General features: G+C 40.8%; 1 protein-coding gene across 1 annotated transcript; it reads left to right on the plus strand.

Moving 5' to 3' along the window:
• Positions 1-1,638: 1,638 nt before the first annotated feature.
• LOC147433235 (uncharacterized) lies at positions 1,639-5,601 on the plus strand. The gene is made up of 6 exons (XM_086492051.1): positions 1,639-1,644; positions 1,943-2,416; positions 2,534-2,910; positions 3,659-3,886; positions 4,065-4,288; positions 4,403-5,601. Exons 1-6 carry the CDS (start codon positions 1,639-1,641, stop codon positions 5,599-5,601), a joined length of 2,508 nt encoding a protein of 835 aa, XP_086348177.1.
• Positions 5,602-24,098: the final 18,497 nt, after the last annotated feature.

The raw sequence follows: 24,098 nt of genomic DNA on the forward strand, positions 1-24,098 counted from the left end.
TCTCTCATTATGAGGCTATCATAAAAAGATAAATATTTTTGGTGTTCTAATTTTTTAGAAAAAAACAAAATAGATGTAGGAAGGGAAAAATCAAAATAGTGAAAAAATATACACATAAATAAAACTAGTTTTTTTGGATTTTTGTTGGGGTGGAGTTACACCAAATATAAGAGAAGCTTACATGAAAATATTTCTATATGGAATAAAGAGTATGAAAAATGGTAAGAAAAAATTGTGGTAATGGTGAGGCAATGTACAAAGCATAAATAACACACACCTAGGTAGAAATATTTAAATAAATACCAAAATAATTATGAAAAAATCTTTTATTTAGGCCCTATATATAAAGAAATATTTACATATGCATGGGCCATAATATACTTATATTTTTTTATTTTTATTTTTTTGGCTCAACTAGCCCAATGACTAGCTAATTGAGGGTTTTTTAAGAAGATATGGGAAAAGTCCCGTGACTCACGCACGCCTATGTACAGTGAAATGGTAGGGATAGCCACAGTGTTTGGGTGATTTTGGTAGGGTGAGGTAACTCACTGTAGCAATTACAAAGAGCCTTTTGTATGCCTGCATCTTTTTTGCCCGACCAACATTTGGCAAAAATGACATGTCTTTTATTTTAGCCTAAAAATGAATGTTTATTAGTTTATGCTCTAACTTGCTCGTCTGGACTCAGAATCGAGTTTCTAAACTTACGGCTAAATGCTCCTTTTACATAGCTCACTTGGAGACTCTCCAGAGTGGCATACGACAACTGAAGGATAGTCCTAAAATGCATGTGCGTGCACGTAATGTGACTGTTTGAGAGTGTCATCGTGCATCGATAGGTTATGCACGTGACATAGGGTTTTTTTGTCTGTGAGTCATGTATATGCTAAAATCTATTAGGAGGGCATTATCAAACATGCAATAGTCAAATGTAGTCAAAAGTCCAACAATCAATTAGAGTTTAACTTGCTCGTCTGGACTCAGAATCAAGTTTCAAAACTTATGGCAAAATTCTCCTTTCACGTCGCTCACTTGGAGACTCTCCAGAGTGGCATACGACAACTGAAGGATAGTCCTAAAATGCATATGCGTGCACGTAATGTGACTGAGAGTGTCATCGTGCATCGATAGGTTATGCATGTGACGCAGGGTTTTTTTGTCTGTGGGTCATGTATGTGCTAAAATCTATTAGGAGGGCATTATCAAACATGCAATAGTCAAATGTAGTCAAAAGTCCAGCGATCAATTAGAGTTCAAATGAAAGTCTTTAAGACATTTGATTGGTTTTTCTTGGTATTTGCATTTTAGGCTATGCAGTGTCTTGATGAAGTTTGTCAAAGTGGGTTATAGATAGGCAAGAAACAAGGTAATTAAACACTAAGAAGAGGAACTAAAGTGCCTTGTGAGAGATCCATTCAAATTATTACATTTATTTAGTTCCTTGCATTTGGACTAGAAGTCTTTATGGATTTTGTTTTGTGATTGTAGTCATATCTAATATTTGCAATTTATAGATTAGCAATCTCTTGCTTTATATTGAGTAGTCCTTTTGCTCTAAGTGAAGGAGACACCTATCATCCATTTGGACTTTGGTGAACAAGGTTTGGTTTCTTCTCTTGTGAGTTCATAGCCAGCATGCAGGTATAGTTATCTTCATAATATTTAAAGGTGTTATATGTCCCATTGTTTTTGCAAATGTAGCATGTGTTTCAAAGCATGATCATCTTCTCTTTTATACACCTGTTCCTTTTTTTGCAACTGTAGCAGTTGTTTCAAAGAATGATTTGGTTATTTCTTGGTATAAATGGCAAACATATAGGATAAGCATGGTGACTTCTCAGATGTAATACTCTAGGAACATGTTTGATTGTAGAATGCACTTTTGATTGCTTAATGAATGTTGAGTAATATGCTCATTCTAGCATCCTTTTATATCCAGGTCGTTACCACTTTGAAGAAAATCATGGATGTGTCGCTTTCTCTGATCGAGGACAATTCACAAGATAATGTACTTGATGATTTCAATGAAGCACAAATTGGTCAAGAACCATGTCTCTCTCAGCTAGTTGGTGAAGAAGTTCAGGAGGTTTTTGACATAAGTGGACAGATTTTAGATTGGAGTGCTAATATGCAAGCATTATGGGATGAATTTAGAGCTCCTCTTGCAATGCAAGACAAGATGACAAAAATGTTGTTTTTGGGAGCGCAGCCTTGCAAAGGAAATAAATCATTGTCTAATAAGCAAGAACTCTCCCTGGCTTCAATTCTGCTCAGCAATGGAAAGGAAAGGATAAGAGAACCCATTGCTCAAAACTTAGATCAATTGTTTTGTCACTACCGCTCTTTGGGAATGGTGGAGCCGAAACGATGGTGGTTATGTGTGGGCTCAGGCAATCGCCGTCATAAACCAAAAGTTTTTAGCCCACGGAGATGCATCTGTGCCTCAAGTGCCAATGATGCATCAAGAGCAAAGTATGATTGCAATGTGTGCTCCATTCCTTGTGACAAATGTTGAAGTTCTTGCAAGCAGATGGTGCCATTTGACTACATGTCATTTGTGGAGCAACTTAAGCTTTTGTGTCAAAGTTCGAGCAATTGTCACGAGTTTCTTGCCATGTGGCGAGAGAGAAAAACATGGCTTGGGGAAAATGACACAGAACAAAGAAATATCAAGGAGCTTTGGGATGGTGAGAAGATTAAACAATTCAAAGATTTTTGGGATCCGAATGCTCTTTGGGAACTCCCTGTTATATGTCATGATGAAGAATGCAAAAAAATATACAAGGCCATCCCTCTTGCAATGAAAAGTCAGGAGCTTATTCATGGTTGGAATGCTGAAGAGGAGGAGTATGCCTTTCGATGCACAAAATGTAAGGGCTGGATTCACAGAAGCAACAAATGTCAAAGGCAAGACTCACTTCTATGTTGTAGCAATAGTAAATACTTTCCTCACCTTGTGTACCTCGACTTTAGAAACTTACAGCTGGCTAAGATTTATTGTTTCATGAAATATTGCATTGTTACATGCCTTTCATTTCTCACTTTGCAAATCAGCATATCAATTTTTGATGCAAATTTCAACATGCCGTAGTTATCTATTGGAGTTATAGTCCTTTTTGTAAATGTTTCTTCCACGAACTAATTTTATCTTCATGATTGTGTCTTGAAGGGGGATCCAAGAAATTTTGCAATAGTTTGTCACTGGGATGGATTCCAGGCTGCAAAAACTAAACAAAAGGAGGTTGGAATTTTGGATATGTGCATTGTCAATGCAAGAAAAGGTAGCAAAATTCGCCCTCTACCTCTTCTTTTCATTCCATTCAGCTTGATACAATTAGAACACAGACATGCAGACATTCTACAATACTTTTTGACCCCTCTCATGAACGAGCTGGTATCTTCTTTTGTGGATGGGTTTATGGTGCAATATTGCTACCCGACACAGCTCATATATTGTAGATGGGCTTTTTGATGATCAACAAGGTCAATGCAGGTTGCGAGCCTTACTAATGTTTTGGACAGGCGATCACCCTGCACAATGCAAGCTGGGATTATTAAAAGACGGCGGAAAGAATGGTTGTCGTAGAGATTGCCCACTAACAAGTAGGGTGGACCAACAAGGAAGAATTCCTTTTTATGTTTATGACCAAAACAGATTACAAGGTCGGTATCCGGCCCCCAAAAAGAAGATAGACCAGATGTATGAAGCTATACGCCTTTCAAAACAGGAGTCCACAAAGAAGGGAAAAGAGGAGAAACTTGCAAGTGCTGGACTTTCAGGTGTTTCTTGTTTATGGGTCTTGTATGAGCTTTATGGATTCGATATCAACAAGGATTTGGTTTTTGATGTTATGCATATTCTTGCATTAAATCTTTTAAAAAAGTATGTAAAGAGTCTTTTTGATGTATCAAGCAATCAACAAAAGAAACTCATAGATACACGTACACAAGAGGCTATCTTTGCAGTGCCAAAAAGTTTCAAGAATCAAGGGCGGTGGCCTTCAATCAACCCAAGCCAGCATCATAACATGTTTATAGCTGAGGAGTACCAAAAGTTTGTGATGTGGTGTCTACCATATATTGAACACTGTGACAAGCATTAGCAAGGAGATGAAGGACCTTGGAATGTTGTTAATAGATATTGCTCATATCTTCTACAACTATACAAGGTCTCATGGATGGTCACAAGAGGAGTTCAAAGTGGCAAAACAGTTACTATTATCATGGCGGATATTGTCGGAAGATACTTTTGGACCAAATGCGTCGCCCTTGGAGCATGTTGCTGGTAAGAAGAAGTTTAATTTGACATTCTCTTTTCACAAGTTTTGAAGCTCTATGATATGTTTTTGTATCTTGAGTTCAACCAGCTAATTTGTTTTCAATGTGAGTGTGCCTATAGGAAATGCAGAGATGCTCGATGACATACTACAATTTGGTGGACATGATGGCATGTGGTGCTATAGATATGAGAGAGCTGTGAATGGGGTTGTTGCCATACCCACCAACAACAAGGCAAACGAAATGAAGTATGCTCACCATCATAGTAGGGTTTTGTTTACCAAGACGAGACAAAATATAAAGATGGAAGAAGATGGCTTGCAACCACAAGAACGACTATTGGTGTCTATGCATAGATGTTTGCAAAAGCCAGAGGGCACTCTATTTGATAAAGATCTTAGTAGCTCATGTAAAGAATGGCACAAACAAGGTGTCCTTGTTGCAACTTCTGAAAAAATAGCACTAGATCTTTTCCAAGTATGTGACCTTCTGGATCCTTGTCCATGCAAACAGGTTTTGGATGAAAAGGGGGTTCTTGTGGGTCCCAAAAAGAGAAAATTCAGGTCTATGACTGATTTTGAGAGATCATATCTTGAATCATTTTGGCGGTCTGATCTATTTGTCCATGAACTTGCTACATTTAGGAAGGTGTGTTTTAAAGGAGAAAAGTACACTGTCAATGAAAATGTGATAGCCTATTGTAGCCAGCAAGAAGGTATTGGAATGTGTCAGATTCAAGAGTTCTTCTTTCATGAAAGCCACAACAGAATTGAAGTATTCTTTGTGGGCAATTTTGCCAACAATGGAGTAGGACTGGATGGTTTTCCAAGGAACGAAGTCATAGGTATGAAGGTAATTTCAACATTGGAACTCAATAGCAAGGCCTTGCAATTAATGCCAATTTCCAATGTGAAGCACAAATGTTTTCTTCTACCTTGTGGTGAAACTGGAGACCACATTATCTATGAGATGCAAGATAATACAGTTCAAAATGGCTTAGTAAAGCTTGGATTTCCTGGTTACCCTCCACCGTGGACAATATGTGGTGACATTGTTTTGGCGAACCTACAGAGTGATTTAAATAACCTCCAACATTCAGTTGTACGGGATGTTTTCCATCATTCATACAAAGTGAAATTGGGAATATTGAGTAGGATCACGGAAGATGAATGGGAGGTCGTTAGGGAGGAGGAGATGTGGAGGGATTTGAATGTGTGTCTGAAGGTCTTGTTAGGTTGGATTCCATTAGGAGCTGGAAATGTGAACGAGGCTCGAGGTGCAGTATTCAAAAGGACTCGCGTCATGCACGAAGAAATCTGAAATGGGTAAGATATATTAATAGTTTTATGCTTTTTTGCTAAGGTATCTACATGTCTAAACGTGATAAGATAATCTTTTTTACTTTACTAACTAATGTATGCAAGGTTTATACTCCTACAACTTCTATCTAAGCACATCTACTTGGTAGTTAATGTGAGTATATGTATTTGCATTTGTCAGGTTTAATTTTTTGATAAAGGCAGATGACTTTTCACATTGTGAAAGCAAAATGACCAATTGGTTTTTGCTTTTTAATTGCGTTGCAGGGGTTGTTACTCACATCATTGTCGAGTTGGAGATTATTACCTGTACTTTGAGGGGCCTCAACGTAGACATTATTAGTTCATGAATTTTTTTTAAACTGGTAAGCGAGACACGTCTTATTCTTTTTTATGTATGTTTAAGCAACAACTCATTTTAGTAGCTATTCTCTTTCACGATTGTATAGTCACCCAAACGCTCCTTGTATGAAGCTTCATTGCTCTCGAAGCTCTTGTTTTGACTTTCATAGAGATAGTTTGGATAAAAAAGTGGACCTACTTTCTTATACAACAATTTGAAGAGATGACTTTGAATAGTGTGTGATAAATGAGGCAACAACTATTTTAGCTAGTGCAAAATTAGTTCAAAAGGTATGGATGCTAATTTTTCAAGAAGATCCACCGGTTTTCCCTCCTCCATAGGGCACTCTAGCATATACCTAGCCAAGGAAAGCTCCTTCCAAGGCTCTGCGTCTGGAAGGAGCCCTTGAACAATCAGCTTCCCCACCATCACCCTACTCCATGGAGGAAGATTGATAAGGCCGAACTGCTCGAAGTAGGCGAAGGGATGATCGACCAAGCCATGTTGGCTGGAGTGGACTATCCCTTTCTACTGAACCATAGAAATTCTTTGATAAACTGCTGAATTTGTCTCATATAAGAGCTTGAGAAAATCTAGCAAAAGGTAATGTACCACATGATAGCAAGGAGCACTTGATTGGCCGTCCAGAACTCCAATGTACTAGCTTCCTCCTGATGCTTAGGAGGAGTGGGGCTATCTGCTGCTTTGGTGTAAAAACCTAGTCGACTTGTCAGCCAAGTACTGAAATCTAGTCCTTGGGAGGATCCATCTTAAACATCCCATGGGAACCACTCAGTATTGGCTACCTCTTCCATTCAAAAAGCTACCTTCTTGCACTAATTGATCTGGGCTCACAAAGCAGTACAATAAGCCTCAAGGAGCCGCTCCCCGTTCCTCAGGTTGGCCTCTTGGCAATCCAAATAAAGAGTAGTATCATCATCAAACTCTAAGCCCAACAACTTTTCTCATAGCGGCATATGGAGCCCTGAGCCGACAGAAAGCTACTCAAAGCCTCAGCGAAAAAGGGAAACCTAGATGTCTAACAGATCGTGTCAAGTAAATCTTGGCTCTCTCCCGCTAGCTTTTAGCACCTAGCTACCTGCATTGGAATATATAGCTTTTGTCAGAGTTTTGGGGGTCATCTCTTGGGTTTCTCATCTAGATGTGGTGAGGGAGGGCTTCATTGTGGCTGTGCCTAGCATTGAGAGTTTTTTTTGAGGTTCTAGGAAGTTTGGGGTTTGTACTAGATTTTGTCGAGCAGCACCATTGTGGACTTGAGTGTGGGCACCCTATTTTTTATACTATCACTCTTCATATTCCCATTATTAGCTGGATTGTGAAATATGATTGAAGTCGGGCATTTTGTTTGCCTCCCTTTAAGAGAGAGGGGGTGCCCCCCCTTGTGGCGTGTTGGCAAAGTAGTGTAGCCTTGTTTTCTTTCTTGTTTAAAAGAGGTTGCCCCGTAGGGCTTGTCCCACTCTCTCTCTTTATTTTCTCCTTCTCCTCTCTCGGTTTTTCTCTTTCCACTTCTCCTCTCTCTCCCATGCTTCTTCACCGTCCACCAACACTTCCACTGCACTCACGAGATGGCATCAAAGCTTAGGCTTGCCCACATCCAGTGCATTTGGTGGACAAGGGGCTGTTGGGCTGCGTTTTTCAAGCCAACAGGAGGGAGACTTGGAGTTGGGTTTTTGTCTCAAAGAAGGCTTGGATCAGTGTTTTGGATCTTAAGGGGGACTGGTCGACCTCTGCTGCGTTTTTGTTGCAAAGAACCCATGTGTATTTGCATTTCTCAGCCAGTAAGAGATCAAGGAGTGTTGTTGATTTTAGTGAAGGATTGGATGAGATGTGTGCTGCGTTCTTTAAGATTGAAGGTTGTTTGAGTGTGACTTTTTGGGCATGGTATCTCTGTAGATTTTCAGCCAGCCAGTTGGAGTGTTTTGTCCGGTAGAGGGGCCGATTTGGACTAATTTCAGCCCGTGTAGTTGCCCTTGCTAAAGAGGTTGGAGATCCTATTTGATGGGAGGTTTCTTGTAGCCTAGGACCCCGGTTTGCACCTATCTACAAAGGATTTCTTTGCTGCCTTGAGGTGTCGTGACGATGCCATCTAAGAAGGACAACATTGAGATCAAGATCTGAAGAGAAGTGGACGAAGTTTTGGAGTAGTTTGAGAAGTCTACTCATGATGCAAAGTTGTTAGAGATGGGTGAGAGTTGCTCGTGTTTCCGCAAGACCAAGAGCTTGATGCTACCAACTACAAGGATTGGAAGCTGCTTATGGGAGGCGGTTGGAGAGTTATGACCTTATCTCGATGGTGCATGACAAGATTGGCAGGACAAAGGCTCTTACAGGGATATCTTTCTCTTCCATGGAGTTGGATAAACTTGCTGAGTTTCAACGGTCTTGGTATCGACTTAATGCCAGGATCAAATTATTTATCTTTCCCAACTATATGAGGCAGGCACTTGCACTGTGCCCCAGGGTTGGAGTATAACTAATGTGCGATAGATGTTGAACCACTTAAGGAAAATCTACAATAAGATGAGGCCTCCTCACATCGTCCTCAATTGTTGGAACCACGGGTTCATGGTCTGAGAACTAGGAACATGCCAAAATAGCTATCTAGTCGCCATTGGTCCCCAAAAACGTGAACATAGGAGCAATCTATTCGGGACATGTTCACCCCTCTATAGCGCTTGCTAGAGAGGGAAAAGGCCAAATTCTTAGATGTATGGGAGCCTCATGCTGCCATACATATGAGAACCGCATAATCCTTTGAGGCTGCCATAGGTCTAAAACTGCAAAGTCCTTCGTAGTCTCTCCTAAGTTGCAAGCTCACTGTCTGTATGCGTACTGTGGTTGCCCCCCACTGTGTCTAATGGATCCTCTAGCATGTTGAAGTCGCCCCTAACTAAATAGTGCTCAATGGTCAGCAAAGCGTTTGCATTGGTCGTCCATAAACGTGCTTGTGTTCTAGCATGGTTGTGAGTATGAAAATTTAACACACTAATAAAGTCTTCTTGAAAGCGCATAGTCAGCCACTTGTCCCTACTTGCTTCAATAATACCCCCACTCACAATAGAGAGCCGCAACGTGTTCGTAATGACTAAACATACCCCTCCTTGTGAACATGACTAACCAAATTTTACTGACCAAATAGTCTCTTATCCTCTAGCAAGCATCAAGAAACACCCCTAATGCGACTCTCACATAATGATGCTCTTGAATTAGGATTATATCAATGCACCCTCCCACCAAACATTTGTGGCTCTTGTGCCTCAAAAGTACCGCATAATGTGAGGCCCTCTCAATGCTGACACATTGCATGAGACAATGCTCACGAGGAAGGAACGAATTAAGACTGAGGCTGCTACCACAACAAGTAATGCAATCTTCCACAATGGTGTGAATGCAAAGTAGTCCCAATCCGCATGCACGTGCAATAGACACTCCAAGTCTTTTCTCCTCCAAGCCTCTTCAATAAAGTGCATCTGAAACTGCCGAATCATAAGCCTAGTATTCTCGGCCAACCCTTTAAGCCTCTCCTCAAGCTAAGAATCCTTTTAAATACGTACATAGTAGGGGTCGCTTTGAGGATCCGCTATCATGCGTATAGACAAGTATTGCAAACTGGAGCCATGCGGGATCGTTAGACCAAAACCAACTAAAGGCCAAAAGATCTTTAGAAGGTCAGTCATCCACATATCTGTCATGTCTTGATAAAGCTGCAGACTCTCCATGGTCTAGTCCTGTTAGCTTCAACCACACAAAGGAAAGGAGAAGCCAATCGCTGAGTCCAATGCCTCTAGCCCTATAGCATGTCCTAGGAAGATATGGACTTTGATGGGTGAGGGTAAGGTAATTTCCTTTGTCTTGCTAAGAAACCAAGTGAAGTAGTAGTCAAAACACTCTCCTTGGCGACTCATGTCAAAGCTGACCAACCCCTCAAGAATAGCATCAATAAGGGAAATCTTAATGTGTACCTTTCTATGCATAGCGTCTCGATGTGGAAGAGTGGTATAGATACTGATTCAAAGATCCACTCAAACATTCTAGCACGAGAGGCAGTCTTGCATTAGGAATTGGAGTCCTAATAGGGAGAGGGGAGTGAGGCAAAACAAGGATTGTTGTTGGTGGGCCAGGGACAGTAGAGGTAGAAGCACAGGGCGATGAAGACAGCTAGGTGAGAGCAATAAGGACCAGTGGGAGTGTTGCATTATCATATGAAGTGGCAACAGCTAGTGTGGGAGTATCAAGCTCCTTGCGAGGTTATTTGCTTACAGAGATCACTTGGGGAGTTATCTTTGGGTAGACTTCTGCGACACTTCTTTCATGTGACATGAGAGTTGGATCGCATTTTGAACGCTGGCTGTCCTCTCTAAAAATGCTAGCAAGCTGGGCGCTTCTTGACAAAAAATGCACCATCTTTTAGTGGTGTCCAAGGAGAGATTGCTAGGAGGTGTCACCAGAGGGGATGCCAATCTCTGATACTATGTCAAAGTAGAGAGAGAGAGAGAGAGAGAGAGCAATGAGTAGATAAGAATTCACTAATGGAACATGGGATACTTATATACCCTCGACTATTTTTTCACACTCCAATATCATGTCAAATAAGTGTAAAAATACAATTACGATGAAATAAATAAGTAGGATCTCAATGAGACATCCATCATAAATTACGTTGACATGCACATTGTATTACCTTCTAAATAGAATCAGTTGATGTTGTTTAATGTAGTTTTTTTTTAAAAGCTTACCTTTGTTGTCTAAACCATGTCTAAAAACTAAATAATTCTCATGTTTTGTTTATGTGCAGGACTTTTATCAGGTTGAGTACTTTTGGACGTTTGAACTATTGCCTCTATATTTGTTCTCTTATGATCTAAGTTGTGAATGATTGTGAGTATAAGATAAGTTTAAAGTTGACTTAAGTTCATTTGGTACTTAACTTTCTTTACATGTTGTTTCTATCAATTGTTATTGTATCGAGAAACGATCACTTGTTCTAAAAGTTAATTCATGGCTAGCTTTTGAGATTCAAAGTAAATAGAAGCTTTAGTTGAAGAGATTGTTTCACGACAGAAAATTGCATAATATCCTTATGGCTATTGTTTATCAGTTTTTCAATTTAATTTTTTCTCTTGGCTATTGTTTATCAGTTTTTCAATTTAATTTTAGAATTTGTTATGAAGTTTGATTCTCTCACTCAATAAAAATGTGAAATGTATCTAAGAAGATTGTGCCACCTTATAGATATTCAAGATAAGTATTTTTATTTTTATTTTGACATTCAAATTGATCAAAGCTTGTGTACTTTCTTAGAAGAAAAATTTGATCAATTGAATAGCTTATAATGTAAATCTTGAAGTCTTAATTAGATTGATTTTTTTTTTAATTTAATGGAGTAATTCTATCAACAAGACATCCATATGATGAGAATCACTAGCAAGAGTGAACTCATGAGAAAATCATAATTAGGTTCTTTTTTTTCTAGTTTTAGCATTTGCTATAAGATCAAGGTTTCTTTACATAAGAGGAGCATAGCTTTTATAAATGTGCGCATTTATGTATTTATTTTCAATTGTCAGTTACACTAATAAACAATAAAAACATTTTTGTTAAGAGTTATTTTTTCGCACCATATTAATTTGGTGAAAAAGGGATTTTCTTTTGAGATGGATCTCAATCATTTATTGTGAGTGGAAGCATGATTTGTTCTCTAGTATATAAGCTTCAATCTTGTACACCAATCTTTCATCGAAAGAAAAATACTTAAAGTTACAATCAAACCATGTAGTTTTTGAGCAAGATAGTTAATTTTTGTTTTTACAATCCAAAGAGATGTTCTCAACTCGAATGTCGATTTGCAACAATCGTTCATAGTTAATGTTGGGATTTGGGTTAAGCGAATTTTGAAATTTTCCTTTTGATCCATGCCATTTGAAGCATTCTTAAGCTTAGAGATAAAGTGCACCTTCTATTTATTATAAGGTCAATTGTGTAGGTTATGCAAACCTTGTAGGTAGCTTCTCTGGTTTCGAATGCAAAGCTTCATTTGATTACAAATGTGAGATTTTTAATCATTTTGAGTAAAAAAAAATTCAATCTTACAGTTTGTAGCAATCACTAAAATGATCATGTATTTGTAACAATCGTAAAGAATCGTTATATTGGAGGTAACAAAAAATGATAACTTTTTAATTTGTATTTGTTTGCGGACATATAAATGCTAGTAGAACACATGTTTACAAGATAACAAATGTAGTTAGGGTAAAGGGGTCAAAAACGTGATTAGTTCTTTTATAGGGATTTGCATGCCTCCAATAATATAGCAAAATTGGCACGAGTATTAAAACGTGTAAAGGGTTGTGCCGGATTGGTTAGCTCAATCAATCCCGACTTCGAACCATTGAATCATATGTTCGAGCTTTGTTGGCAAAATTTCTCGTTACGCCCTCCGACCATGATTGTCACAATCATTTTTGTTACATGTGAAAATCAATTTTGTGCTGTACTTCCTTTGTGTAATACCAATCGTGCTCTCTTTTTCTACTCAGAGAACAAACGTGAAGCTTTCATTTGTGCTTTTATGCGCTAAAAATCATGCCCCAAAGACGAAGCAATTAACAATCGAGCTTAGGTAGCCTCATATTGACCATTTTATCCTAATTAGTAAGGATTATTTTTGTTGGTTGAATTTAAATTTCTTTTTTGTTATTTATAAATAAAAAACTCTACATTTACATAGGTGTAAAAGTGCTTGAGAAAGTGACATTTCTTAAAATAAGAAATCCTTAGTTTCTTATGGTTAGAAAGTATTCATCCATAGAAAGTGGAAACGTATGGATTAAAGTTTATGTTAGAAAGTGCACATTTTCATCATGCAAAAACTCTACTTATGATGAGAAATTGTACATGCCTAGAAAGTGACAATTCATGATTTGAAAGTGTATAGTAGAAACTACACATTTTCATCATACAAAAAATTTTCCAGTTCATGGTAAAGTAGACTTTCTTATCATCTTCTTTTTTTTCCGGATAGAATACAACTCGTGAAAGTGCTCTTTTTAGTTTTGCAAAATGAAAAAATTTTACTACTCATTAAAGTAGTATTTCTTAGGTGCAAAAATTCCATGAATATTTCTCATCATAGGAATCGATCTAATTCTTGCGGGTTAGTTATGTTTAGTTAAAGCCGTGAAGGCCTTGGTTCAAAAGCAAATGTCTCAAGTTATGATAAGAGATGCAAAGCTATTGGCTACGGGTTGCGTTCGGTGGGAACACCGACTAAGTCGCAAGTTATAATAAAAATGAGAAATTTGCCATGCTATAAAAAACGTGCTACAGTCAGCATCAGCACGTCGATGTCGCGTGTTCGTGTGCAGGTGGAGATAAGCATGGGAAGTACTCACCAGGTGAAGCAAGGCAAAGCCAGAGTTGCCAGGTGCAGGGCATGCGAGGGAGAGCCATACAACTAGGTGGTGACGACATGGAGCAAGGGGTGCCAGTGGGTGAGATGCCGAATGGGAATCTGAGGCAAGTTAGGGATCATACAGTCTGGGACGGCACTGTGGCAACGGATGGACAGTAGGAAATATGAGCCAGGTGGTTGCCATGCAGGAGGAGAATATGCTCATGGAAAACAGGTGGCACCAAGCTTGGAAAATGGCTTAAACACTGGGGCATGAAGAGAGCGCAATAGAGTGGAGTCGGGAGTTGAGAGTTAGAAAGGATTGGGATGTGGGAGTGTTGGCAAAGTCTCTGCAAGGTAGTGAGTATAGTAAAAACAAGGAGAGACCAAGGACTTCGTCTCATGCCACCAAAGGGTCACCACCAATAGTGGTGTCAAACTCAGCTAGAGAGTGTTCAATTGCTTGCAGGTGGTCGTATGATCTTGAGGACCACCGGCTCTGCAGGAAGGCAAACATTCCTTATCATAAAGCCTTCAGGTTCATGGTAGCGCTACAAAAGGACAAGCCAAGGCTATCGAGAGCATCCCATGTTGACAGAGGATCACTTCTTGTTCTCAAAATTGCTTTGTAAATTTGAAGAAAACCGACATCGACTGAGTTTGTATATGTTGCTTTGAAAGCTATCATAGCCCAATGTAAAGCTGATTGCTCTGCTTGCCCCATCTATTTTGTATATGTGTCTTCTCTTGTGCTCAAATTCCAATTCCGTGTGTGTTCTCCGAGGAGTGGGTATAGCAAAGACAGAGACAGAGAGAGAAAGATAGATTGTGTGTGTGTGCAACAGAGAGCGAGAGAAGATTTTAATGATTGCAGCTATGTCGTCTTGCTTGAAAAGTGTGCTGTGTGATGAGATATTGATGAGAGCGTACATGGTTGGGTGTGTGTGATTGAGGATTTCTTAAAGGCTAGTTTGGCATTAGAAGCTTGCAGAAAAGGGTGTGAACGTGTATGAATCCCGGTGGTGAAGATTCATTGGGCTATAGGCAGGCAAGTATTCAGTGTGTTGTGTGAGTATCCTCTTCCCCCATCTCATCAATGGTGCCCCCACTGAGAAGCTACTGATCGCTTTGAAGAAGGTGGTGCAAAGATCAACAGAGGCAAAGCATGGCTGCTTGGAGTTACAACCAATTTTCACAGGCAAGGAGGATACGGTGGATTGGATTGCTGATTTTGAGTTGTACATGCTATCGCTGCAAATGCCTAATGAAGATATCAAGATGAAAACCATCCATTGGTGCTACCTGGCAAAGAAAAAGCATGGTTCGATGTGCTACAAGGTGAGCCGCAATAAGCATAGCTGACTCTACGAGCCAGTTTCTTACAAAATTTTCAAAAGGAAGTGTCACCTATGGACATGGATGCGGAGCTGAAGGCTCTCAAGCAAGATATAATTGAAGAGTTTAATGTTTTTCTTAATCGGTTTGATGAATGCTGGGTAGAATTAGCAACAACAATGCAATTGGCCAACGGGGACTATTTCAAGATGGATAAATTTATGGCGTGCCTACATCCTAAGGTACGAGAAAAGGTGGATTTTGAAGGCCCTGAGAACTACAATGGTACTGTAGCAATTGCTCAAGAAAAGAGCAGGACGATCAAGAAGAAGAGTGAGCAAGGTATGATGGGTTAGGAGCGGTCACCAAGCCCTCAAGACGAGGTTCGTGTAGATGATCAAGCGAATCAAGGAGTAGCGGCTATTCCTCAACATTGGGTACATATTGTTCAAGAATTATCACGAAAAAGGCAAGAGCTTTGTTTGAGCCTAATGGACAGTGGGCAGCAGAGAACGGGAAGGGGAACAGCTAGACAATAACTTGGTCGTTGCTATTATTGCAGTGAAGAAGGGCATTATGCACTAGATTGCCCACATCTACCAAGAGAAAGGAGAGGCATGTATCCACTATTCGGAAGAGTGAGAGGACAGGGGCAGCTCAACGCGCAAAGAGAGCATCCGAGTGATAGTCTTGTGCCTCCCGCTCCTTAAGGTAATGAAGAAGTCCATCGTGTTAACATAAATAGCGGGAGACCAGAGCGCGCAAAGGCAAAGGGAAAGTTGATGAAGGTAAAGAGCCGGTGGAGACAAGAAAAAGAAGAAGGGGGCATTAAATCAAGCAATCCAACTACCAGCTTGGAAGGGATCATCTAGAATATGAGTTGGTGAGTGACGTCAAGAGCCAGAAGGCTAATGTTACTTTCAATGAGTTTCTTGCTTTAAATCCTAAGTTGCGACATCATTGGTCTACTAGTCCTAGTACCAGTCTCCCACAAAAAAAAGCAAGAGTGCAAATTGTGGAGAACCTAGCATTGACGGTTGGGAGTCCAGCGCATGTGCTTCCGCTTGTTGACGCTGTTATTGAGAGAAAGATGCAGGTACATGCATATATCAATGGAGGGGCACAAGTATGTGTCATGACCGAATTCGTCTTGAAGGATACAGGAGTTAAAGTAGTGGTAAGGTGTAATGTATGAATGAGCATGGCCAATCATATCAAAGCAAGGTCTTTGGGCATAGCACATGATGTGAAGGTAAAATTCATGGGTTTTGAATGCCTTATTGATTTCTTTGTTATGAAAGAAGGCGACAATGCCTACCCTATCATATTGGGTAGACTCGGGCTTCTTGCAATTGGGGTCAAGCAGGATTGGAGAAAAGGGGTACTTACTTTGTTTGATATGGAGAATGATAGAGAGGTAATGCTTGACTTACGGACAGGGTAGAGTTGCTCCCATCCCATGGCAAAGTATGGGGGAGATGATTCAACAACAAGCTATGAGTACGAGACGGGGTCAACCTATGATGAAGGCGACATAGATAGAGAAGGGGAAGAGAGTGATGATGACCTCCTCCACGTTGATGCTGATCTCTTTGGGGTTACTACCGATAGTTCAAGTTTCTCTTGTTGATTCTCAAGAGGTAAAAGGTAAGCTAGAAGAGGACTTAACAAAGCAAGAGAAGGGGAACTATGTGCAGCTTTGTGCCTCCTACCGTAATCTATTTTCCACTGAGTATAAAGATTTCAAGGTGCCAACGAAGTCAAACACAAGATCATACTCAAGGAGGGGTATAAACGAAAGGTGTAGAAGCTAAGGAGATTGGGTGAAATTCAGCAGGAGGCTCTATGGTAGGAAATCAACAAACTACTGGAGGCAGGTATTATCTATCCCGTGCAAGAGTCTGAATGGGTCTCTCCAATTGTCATGACGCTAGAAGAACGGGAAATGGTCAGTGTGTGTTGATTATAAACATTTGAATGCACCCACCAAGAGGAATTATTATCCTTTACCCTTTGAGGATGAAATTTTAAATCAAGTTCCAAGTCATGAGAGGTACTCTATTATAGACAGCGTCTCTGGAAACTTCTAGATAGGTATTGCACTTGAAGATCAACTGAAAACGACTGTCATTTCACCATGGGATTGTTTTGTCTACCGCAAAATGCCCTTCGGCTTGGTGAATGCTTAAGCAATGTGTTAGGATTGGATGAATAAAGTGTATGGTCCATATCTTGGTAAGTTCATCAGGGTTTTCATGGATGACATAGGGTGTTATAGTTCTAGGGTTGATCATTTGTTAAAGTTCAAGTTATGCTTTCAACGTTTGGATTGAGTTGGTGGTCAATTAAACCCCAAAAAGTGTAAGTTAGCTCAACCTCGAGCTCATCTGCTAGGGCATGTGGTCTCACAAAATGGTATTGAAGCTGATCCAGAAAAGGTAAAAGTTCTTGTGTTGAGGGAGCCTTTCAGAAGTGCTACATGTTGAGATCATTTGTGCATAAATTAGAGTACCTCTCTTGATTCTTTTGGGTGCTTTCACAATATGTATACCCTCTTCAAAATATGAGTCAGCAGAATCATGGCTTTCAATTGAATGAAAACACACAGATATCCTTTGACTTGGTTAAAGAGATCCTATGTCAATTGCCTAGCTACTGTTTGTCCTCCAAATCATGAGGATGATTTTTATGTTGCTATGATGGTGGGTACATTTGCAATTGGTGCAATCCTATTATAGAAAGTGGGGCGATGCTATAAACCTGTCTACTTCGAAAGTCGGATCATCTGTCGAGGGGAGATGTCTTACATAGAGATTAAATAGTGGGTGATGACATTAGTGTCTGCTTGCACGAAGTTCAAAGTGCATTTAATTTTTCACAAGTCTTATGTGCTTACCTCTCACAATTTATTACCTGAAGTGGTGCTTCACCTACGACCAAGGAGGTGCATTATGAATTGGGTGCTAGAATTACATAAGTTCCACTCTAAATTTAAAATTGATCACGCTTGCAGGTCACGTCTCGTAGACGTTGTCATGCATTTTTTGGACGAGCCTAAAGTTACCAAGTCATGCCAAAAAGCTTGCCCACTAGCCTCTTGTATATATGTACATAGTGTTTCGAAGCTCGACTATGAGTTTGTTAAAACTCATGTACAAAGGCTTGATTTCTTTGGACTTTCTTACTCAATTTTTGAGTGGTGATTTTCAGTGAGTGTTTTTAGCCATGATTTACAATATGTGAATCGGACTCATACGTCATGAGTTACTTGTACCGGAAGTGGGTAGTCTCTACTACAACAAAAAAAGGTTCATTGATGCATATTTCGACGCAACACATCGAAAAGTGAGTCAAAATATTCGTCCCTGTGAAACCGTTGAGATACCTGTCGATATGTGTGGAACGGCTTCGTTTTCGACGCGTATTTTGACGCCCCTATCGATGCGTATTTCGACCCCCATATTAGAAAAAAAAAATATTGGGCAGAGGACCGACAGTCTGGCCTACGCCCGGTGAAAAGATGGACACAGCCATAGCCAGACTACCTGTCCTCTGCCCAAGAAAGCGAGCAGCACCAAAATAAACCGTGATCCCGCAAAAATTTCAGCAGAGTTTCGTTTGTTTTAACATAAAATTTTAGAAAAAAAACCATATGTATACGCCTCCTACATGATATCCATGTAGGATCTCACATGAGATTTAAGGCACAAGTTGATGGAAGAAATGAAACTAACTTTGTGCAAAACCATAACCAAATTAAAACCATAACCATAACCATATTGATCAAAACCATAACCATAAGCATAACCATATACAAAACAATAACCATAAAGTTAAACATAACCATTAAAAAAACAATAACCATAACCATTTCTATACAAGAACAATAACCATAACCATGTTTATACAAGAACAATAAACATAACCATGTCTAAACAATATCCATAACCATGGATATACAATAAAGAGACACAAAGATGTGTCTCTGTCTCACAAAACATATATAGCTAGAAATCCACTGATGACTCTTCGTCACAACCTATACATAAAAGGACAAGTCACAAAATTAGTATGATATTACTTCACATATGCTTAATTAATTAAAACAACTCACACATATTAACGTCTTATCTCAATCGATCAACGAGACTCTAAGGCCTCCCAGTCTACAGGCTCTCCTATGACAACAAGATCATTCAATACTTCATAAATGCCTCTGTGATATCCATCTCTCTCCTCCTGGCGTGTCGGGGCTCGATGCATTGCAAGATTTTGCATTTATACAAAAACCAAAGTAACTAAGAATACATGATTTATCGCGTTCTAAAAAAAATGCCATAGCTAGGATTGTATTGGAAACTCACAAACTCATAGCGAAAGGTGTCGAAGCCTCCGCTGCCAAGATGAGATGTGCCCATGGTCATCTATCGTACCTCCACGGCCTGATGTTGCTGTCTCAACAACGTGTCCGTTGTCTGCTCATCCTCCCTGATCTGCTGCCACGTCTCGTGTGAGATGCCCGAAGTCTTCGGTGAGCCGGTTCTGAAAGCCCGACGAGCTGCATCTCAACGAAGTTTCATGGTGACTCGTGCAACACTCGTGATCCACCTCCTCGAAAACTCCTCTGAACCAAGAGCAGGCTGATACTCTCTCATGATGGTCTCCACTATATAATTGACTTTGATACGATCTTGATCAGGCCAAGGCATCATAATGGTGGTCGCAAACTGCAGCTCGCGAGCTGGTGAACCCGTTGTTTCATCTCAGTCCCGACTCTATCCATGCTAACCTATCCATCTGCCCGTACAATATAGACATTGCAAACACTAGGATCGTGTGCCCCCCAAGGTGTCTGAGGTGTGCTAAGAGGTGTGTCGAGAGGTGTGCCTAGGTAGGATGGGGGTTGTGAGCGAGGAGGGGTCCAAGCATCTAAGGACACTCCTCCACAGCAACCACCACCTCCACCTGACGATTGCCAAAATCGGCGAGGACGCCTGTGCTGCGGAGATGATGACGTACCCATCTCTGCCATACCCCTAGGTGTCAAAGCGGCCGTGATGGGAGACCTCACAGGCGTCGTACCCATAGGCGTCCCCCCCATAGGTGTCGGACCCTCGGGTGTGAAGCGTGGAGGCGTGGTACCCATGCCTCTGGCTACCCCATACTGAGATGGAGTTGCCATCTGACTGGGCGTCATCCGTGTGATGAAGCCCATAAATGCATCTGCACTCAAAGAAGCGAGATCTCGATATTGGTCTGCCATACTAAAGTCCTACACAAAGAAAGTAAAAGAAAGCGTCAGAACACCTTTGTTTAAATTAAGAAAGAGCTTAATTTTAAATCAACGTTTTCACACAAACACTTACAGGCCTCAACTACTAAGGCATTATCGATAAGATCTTGCACCGTATCATCGTCTATCTCTAACTACAAACATAACTCTGTCCCAAATCATTCTGGCAGATTGTCTTCACTCATTGCATCTTCATCTACAAGTGTCATATCTGCCTCATCTGTGTCATCCCTCGTATATCTGTCAGCTTCCTCTGTTATACCTTCCTCCATCTCATCTAATGTCACAGTAGTATCTGCGTCGTCTGGCCGACTTTCCTTTGGGAGCTCTTGCCCTTCATCTAATGTCACAGTAGTATCTGCGTCGTCTGGCCGACTTTCCTTTGGGAGCTCTTGCCCTTCAAATACTTGTTTATTTCTTGGAGAAATCTGAACCACAAAGGACCATTGTCGCTCTCGAGGGTCCGGTACAAAGACCACTTGCTCGCAATGTTCGGGGAGAGAAAATTTTTCGCTCGCATCTGTCCAAATCTTTGTAGAATCTATCTGTACAAGCTTATTTCCATCTCTACGTACCGTTGCATTGCGACCAGAAGTAATCACCTTGAACCACTTCACATCCAACAAAAACATCTCAAACCGTCTGAAGCTGACTTTCAAGATATCTGACACCAGACCACAGCTCATTGGTGAAAGGCCACAGCTCTGGCATCTTTCCAACTGACTGCAAATCATCTCGTGAAGCTCGATTGTCTTTCATTCCCATGATTGTCTTCCAGAGGAGTTCTCCCACATTCTTGAATATATGCATTGGATCCAGCAAATGGTTAATCAGTAGATCACCCCCGTACGAAAATGTATGGAGAATGGACAAATGTTTCATTCTAGAACAGGTTGCCCCTCATGTTGCTCCCATCGACGACGACACTCTTGTACATGCATAGGATGACATTCAATGCGACTAAGCTGACCTTCGCGCAAGTGATGGCCATCTGGAAGATAACGATGGTGGTCTTGATAAATTGTCTTTCAAAGCGAGGCAGAATAGCGCACATCCAAAGACGGCCCGCAAATTGGACATGCATTGTATCTCGAAGTTGTAATCCCTGCATATATTAAAGCATGATTCAGTACTACACAAAGTGCTTGCGAATAGTGAGAATTTTGTAAATCAAGAACGATTACCACAAACTTCATCGTATCCTGGCCAATCATGCATAGTCCCATGGATCCTTACATGTTGTTGTCCTGCTGGTTCAACCACATCTACTGTGTCGATCCCATGCCATAACTCTTGGATCTCGTCAACTAGTGGTGCTAGATAAACATCCATGTTTTTTGCCTTGAACTTACCAGGTAAAATCAAACCTAATATCAAATGACCCTTCTTGATGGCAAGCCACGACGGGAGGTTGTAATTGACAAGGTACCTAGGCCAAGTGCTCCATGACAAGCTTCTCAAGCCAAATGGATTGACTCCATCCATTGCCATGCCCAAATGCAAATTGCATGGTTCACTCTTAAAATGTGGCTAGGTATCTTCAATGTGCCTCCAAGCCTTTGAATCAGCGGGCACCCTAAATGTTGCGTCAGTGGATCTATTCGTAGAATGCCACCGTATCAACTTTGCAATGGAACCACAACGAAACATGCTTTTTATCCTCGGAATAATAGGAAAATGCCGCAACACTTTAGCTGGCACTGACTCGCCAACCGCATCTTTTTTGTAGCGTATTGCTCCGCACTTAGGACACGACAGACAATCTGTGGATTCATTGCAAAAAAGAATGCAATCATTTGGACATGCATGAATCTTGTTGTATTCCAAGCCAATTGAGGCCAATAGTCGCTTTACGTCTGGCCTGGAGAGGGGCATTTCATTGCCAGCCGGGAGAAGTTGCTCCCGCAACAACCTGTTTAAGCCACATTAAATTAAAAGCTCCTCAAGCACGTCACTGTTGCAATCGGAAAATCTCTTTTGTAAGCTAAGTACCTAAACAAAGCAGTGACGCTTGCATCTGACCACCCGTACACTGACTGCAGATTCAAAAATGACAGACAAGTACGAAGCACAGATATTTTGACGCCTTCATAAATTGGTTGACATGCGAACTTTTTCAGCATGTCTTTAGGAGAAGGGTGTACGTCTTCTGGTGCTGTTTCGTTAGCGTTCTCCTTGCTTGTCTGGAAAAAGGCATCTAGCATCTCCTCCATGCCGTCCTCTTCTGTCTGTAAGCCCTTCTATGCTTCCATCCTTGGCTCTAGATTGGTCAAACTTTCACGAATAATCCTTTCTCTCTCTCTCTCTCTCTCTCTCTCTCTCTCTCTCTCTCTCTCTCTCTCTCTCTCTCTCTCTCTCTCTCTCTCTCTCTCTCTCTCTCTCTCTCTCTCTCTCTCTCTCTCAGATGTAGGTGTTATGTCGCGAAAATCAATGTCCGTTCCGTAGGAGTTGTATTATAGATTCTATACGGTTTCTCTAGCAATCTCTCCGTACTTGTGCACATGCTCATTACATATCCTACGCTTGCACAGGATTTGATACTTGCAGAGCATGCAATCTTTTCCTCCATGTTAGTTGATGACGTTGCAATCTATAATGATTATGAATTTTGTTTTAATATATATACTCCTCACAATGTAAACTACCTCGCATTCTCTAGCCTTGCCCGATCTCCACACACCTCGGTCCAGAGGTGTACGGAGATCGGGACCACCGGGTCAAAATCTCATCTTTATTGGTCAAATCCTATATGGGTAGACACATACGTGCTCTCCCAGGTGTACATAACAATGCATGTAGCGGGCAAAACCCCTTTGCCTCTTTTAGTTCCATAGTTTCTTCTAGAAGGAGAGAGAGAGAGAGAGAGAGAGAGATAGAGAGAGTTTCTATTCTTTTCACACAATTGGTCAGCCAAGCTAACTCTTTCATTCTGACTTTCTCTATCTCTCTCTCTCTCTATCCATCTCTGTAGCTATCTCTAGTTGATTCTCTCTCTCTATTTTGAAGCGCTCTCTCTCTCTATTTCCCTCTCTCTCTATATATATATATATATCACTCTCTCTCTCTCTCTCTCTCTCTCTCTCTCTCTCTCTCTCTCTCTCTCTCTCTCACTATCTCGCTTTCTCTTTCTCTCTCTCTCTCTCTCTATTTCTCTCTCTCTCTCTCTCTCTCTCTCTCTCTCTCTCTCTCTCTATTTCCCTATCTCTTTCTCTCTCACTCTCTCTCTCTTTCTCTCTCTCTCTCTATGTCTCTCTCTCTCTCTCTATTTTCCTCTCTTTCTCTCTCTCTCTCTCTATATATATACATATCACTCTCTATTTCTCTCTCTCTCTCTCTCTCTCTCTCTCTCTCTCTCTCTCTCTCTCTCTCTCTCTCTCTCTCTCTCTCTCTCTCTATTTCCCTATATCTCTCTCTCTATTTTCCTCGATCTCTCTCTTATTCTCTTTTTCTCTCCCTTTAATTTTTCACACACACATCTCTCTCTCTCTCTCTTTAATTTCCTACACATACATTCTCTCTCTCTCTCTCTCTCTCTCTCTCTCTCTCTCTCTCTCTCTCTCTCTCTCTAGTTTCTTACACACACACATTTCTCTCTCTCTTTCTCTCTTTAATTTCCTACACACATACACACACATCTCTCTCTCTCTCTCTCTCTCTCTCTCTCTCTTTAGTTTCTTACACACACACACACACATTTTTCTCTCTCTCTCTCTCTCTCTTTGATTTTCTACACATGCACACACATTTCTCTCTCTCTCTCTCTCTCTCTCTCTCTCTCTCTCTCTCTCTCTCTTTGATTTCCTACACACACACACATCTCTCTCTCTCTCTCTCTCTCTCTCTCTCTCTCTCTCTCTCTCTTTCCTACACACACACATGATGTAGCTTGAGAGAGAGACAGAGAGAGGGGGGTGGGGGGGGGGAGATCAATAATACCTGCGCTGCAGGTTTCCAAGGGAAGATCTGTGCATGCGCTCGTAGGCAAAAATGACCGCCTGCGAGCGAATTTGGTTTTTTCCCCAAATTTTTTTCGTCGATAGACACGTGGAAATACGTGTGGAAACTCGTAGCTTTCGACGCGTATATCCACGTGTATTTCCACGCGTATTTTGACGC

Source organism: Adiantum capillus-veneris, chromosome 20 (genome assembly GCF_014529385.1).
Source record: "Adiantum capillus-veneris isolate H3 chromosome 20, ASM1452938v2, whole genome shotgun sequence".
In the NCBI taxonomy this organism is placed as follows: domain Eukaryota; kingdom Viridiplantae; phylum Streptophyta; class Polypodiopsida; order Polypodiales; family Pteridaceae; genus Adiantum; species Adiantum capillus-veneris.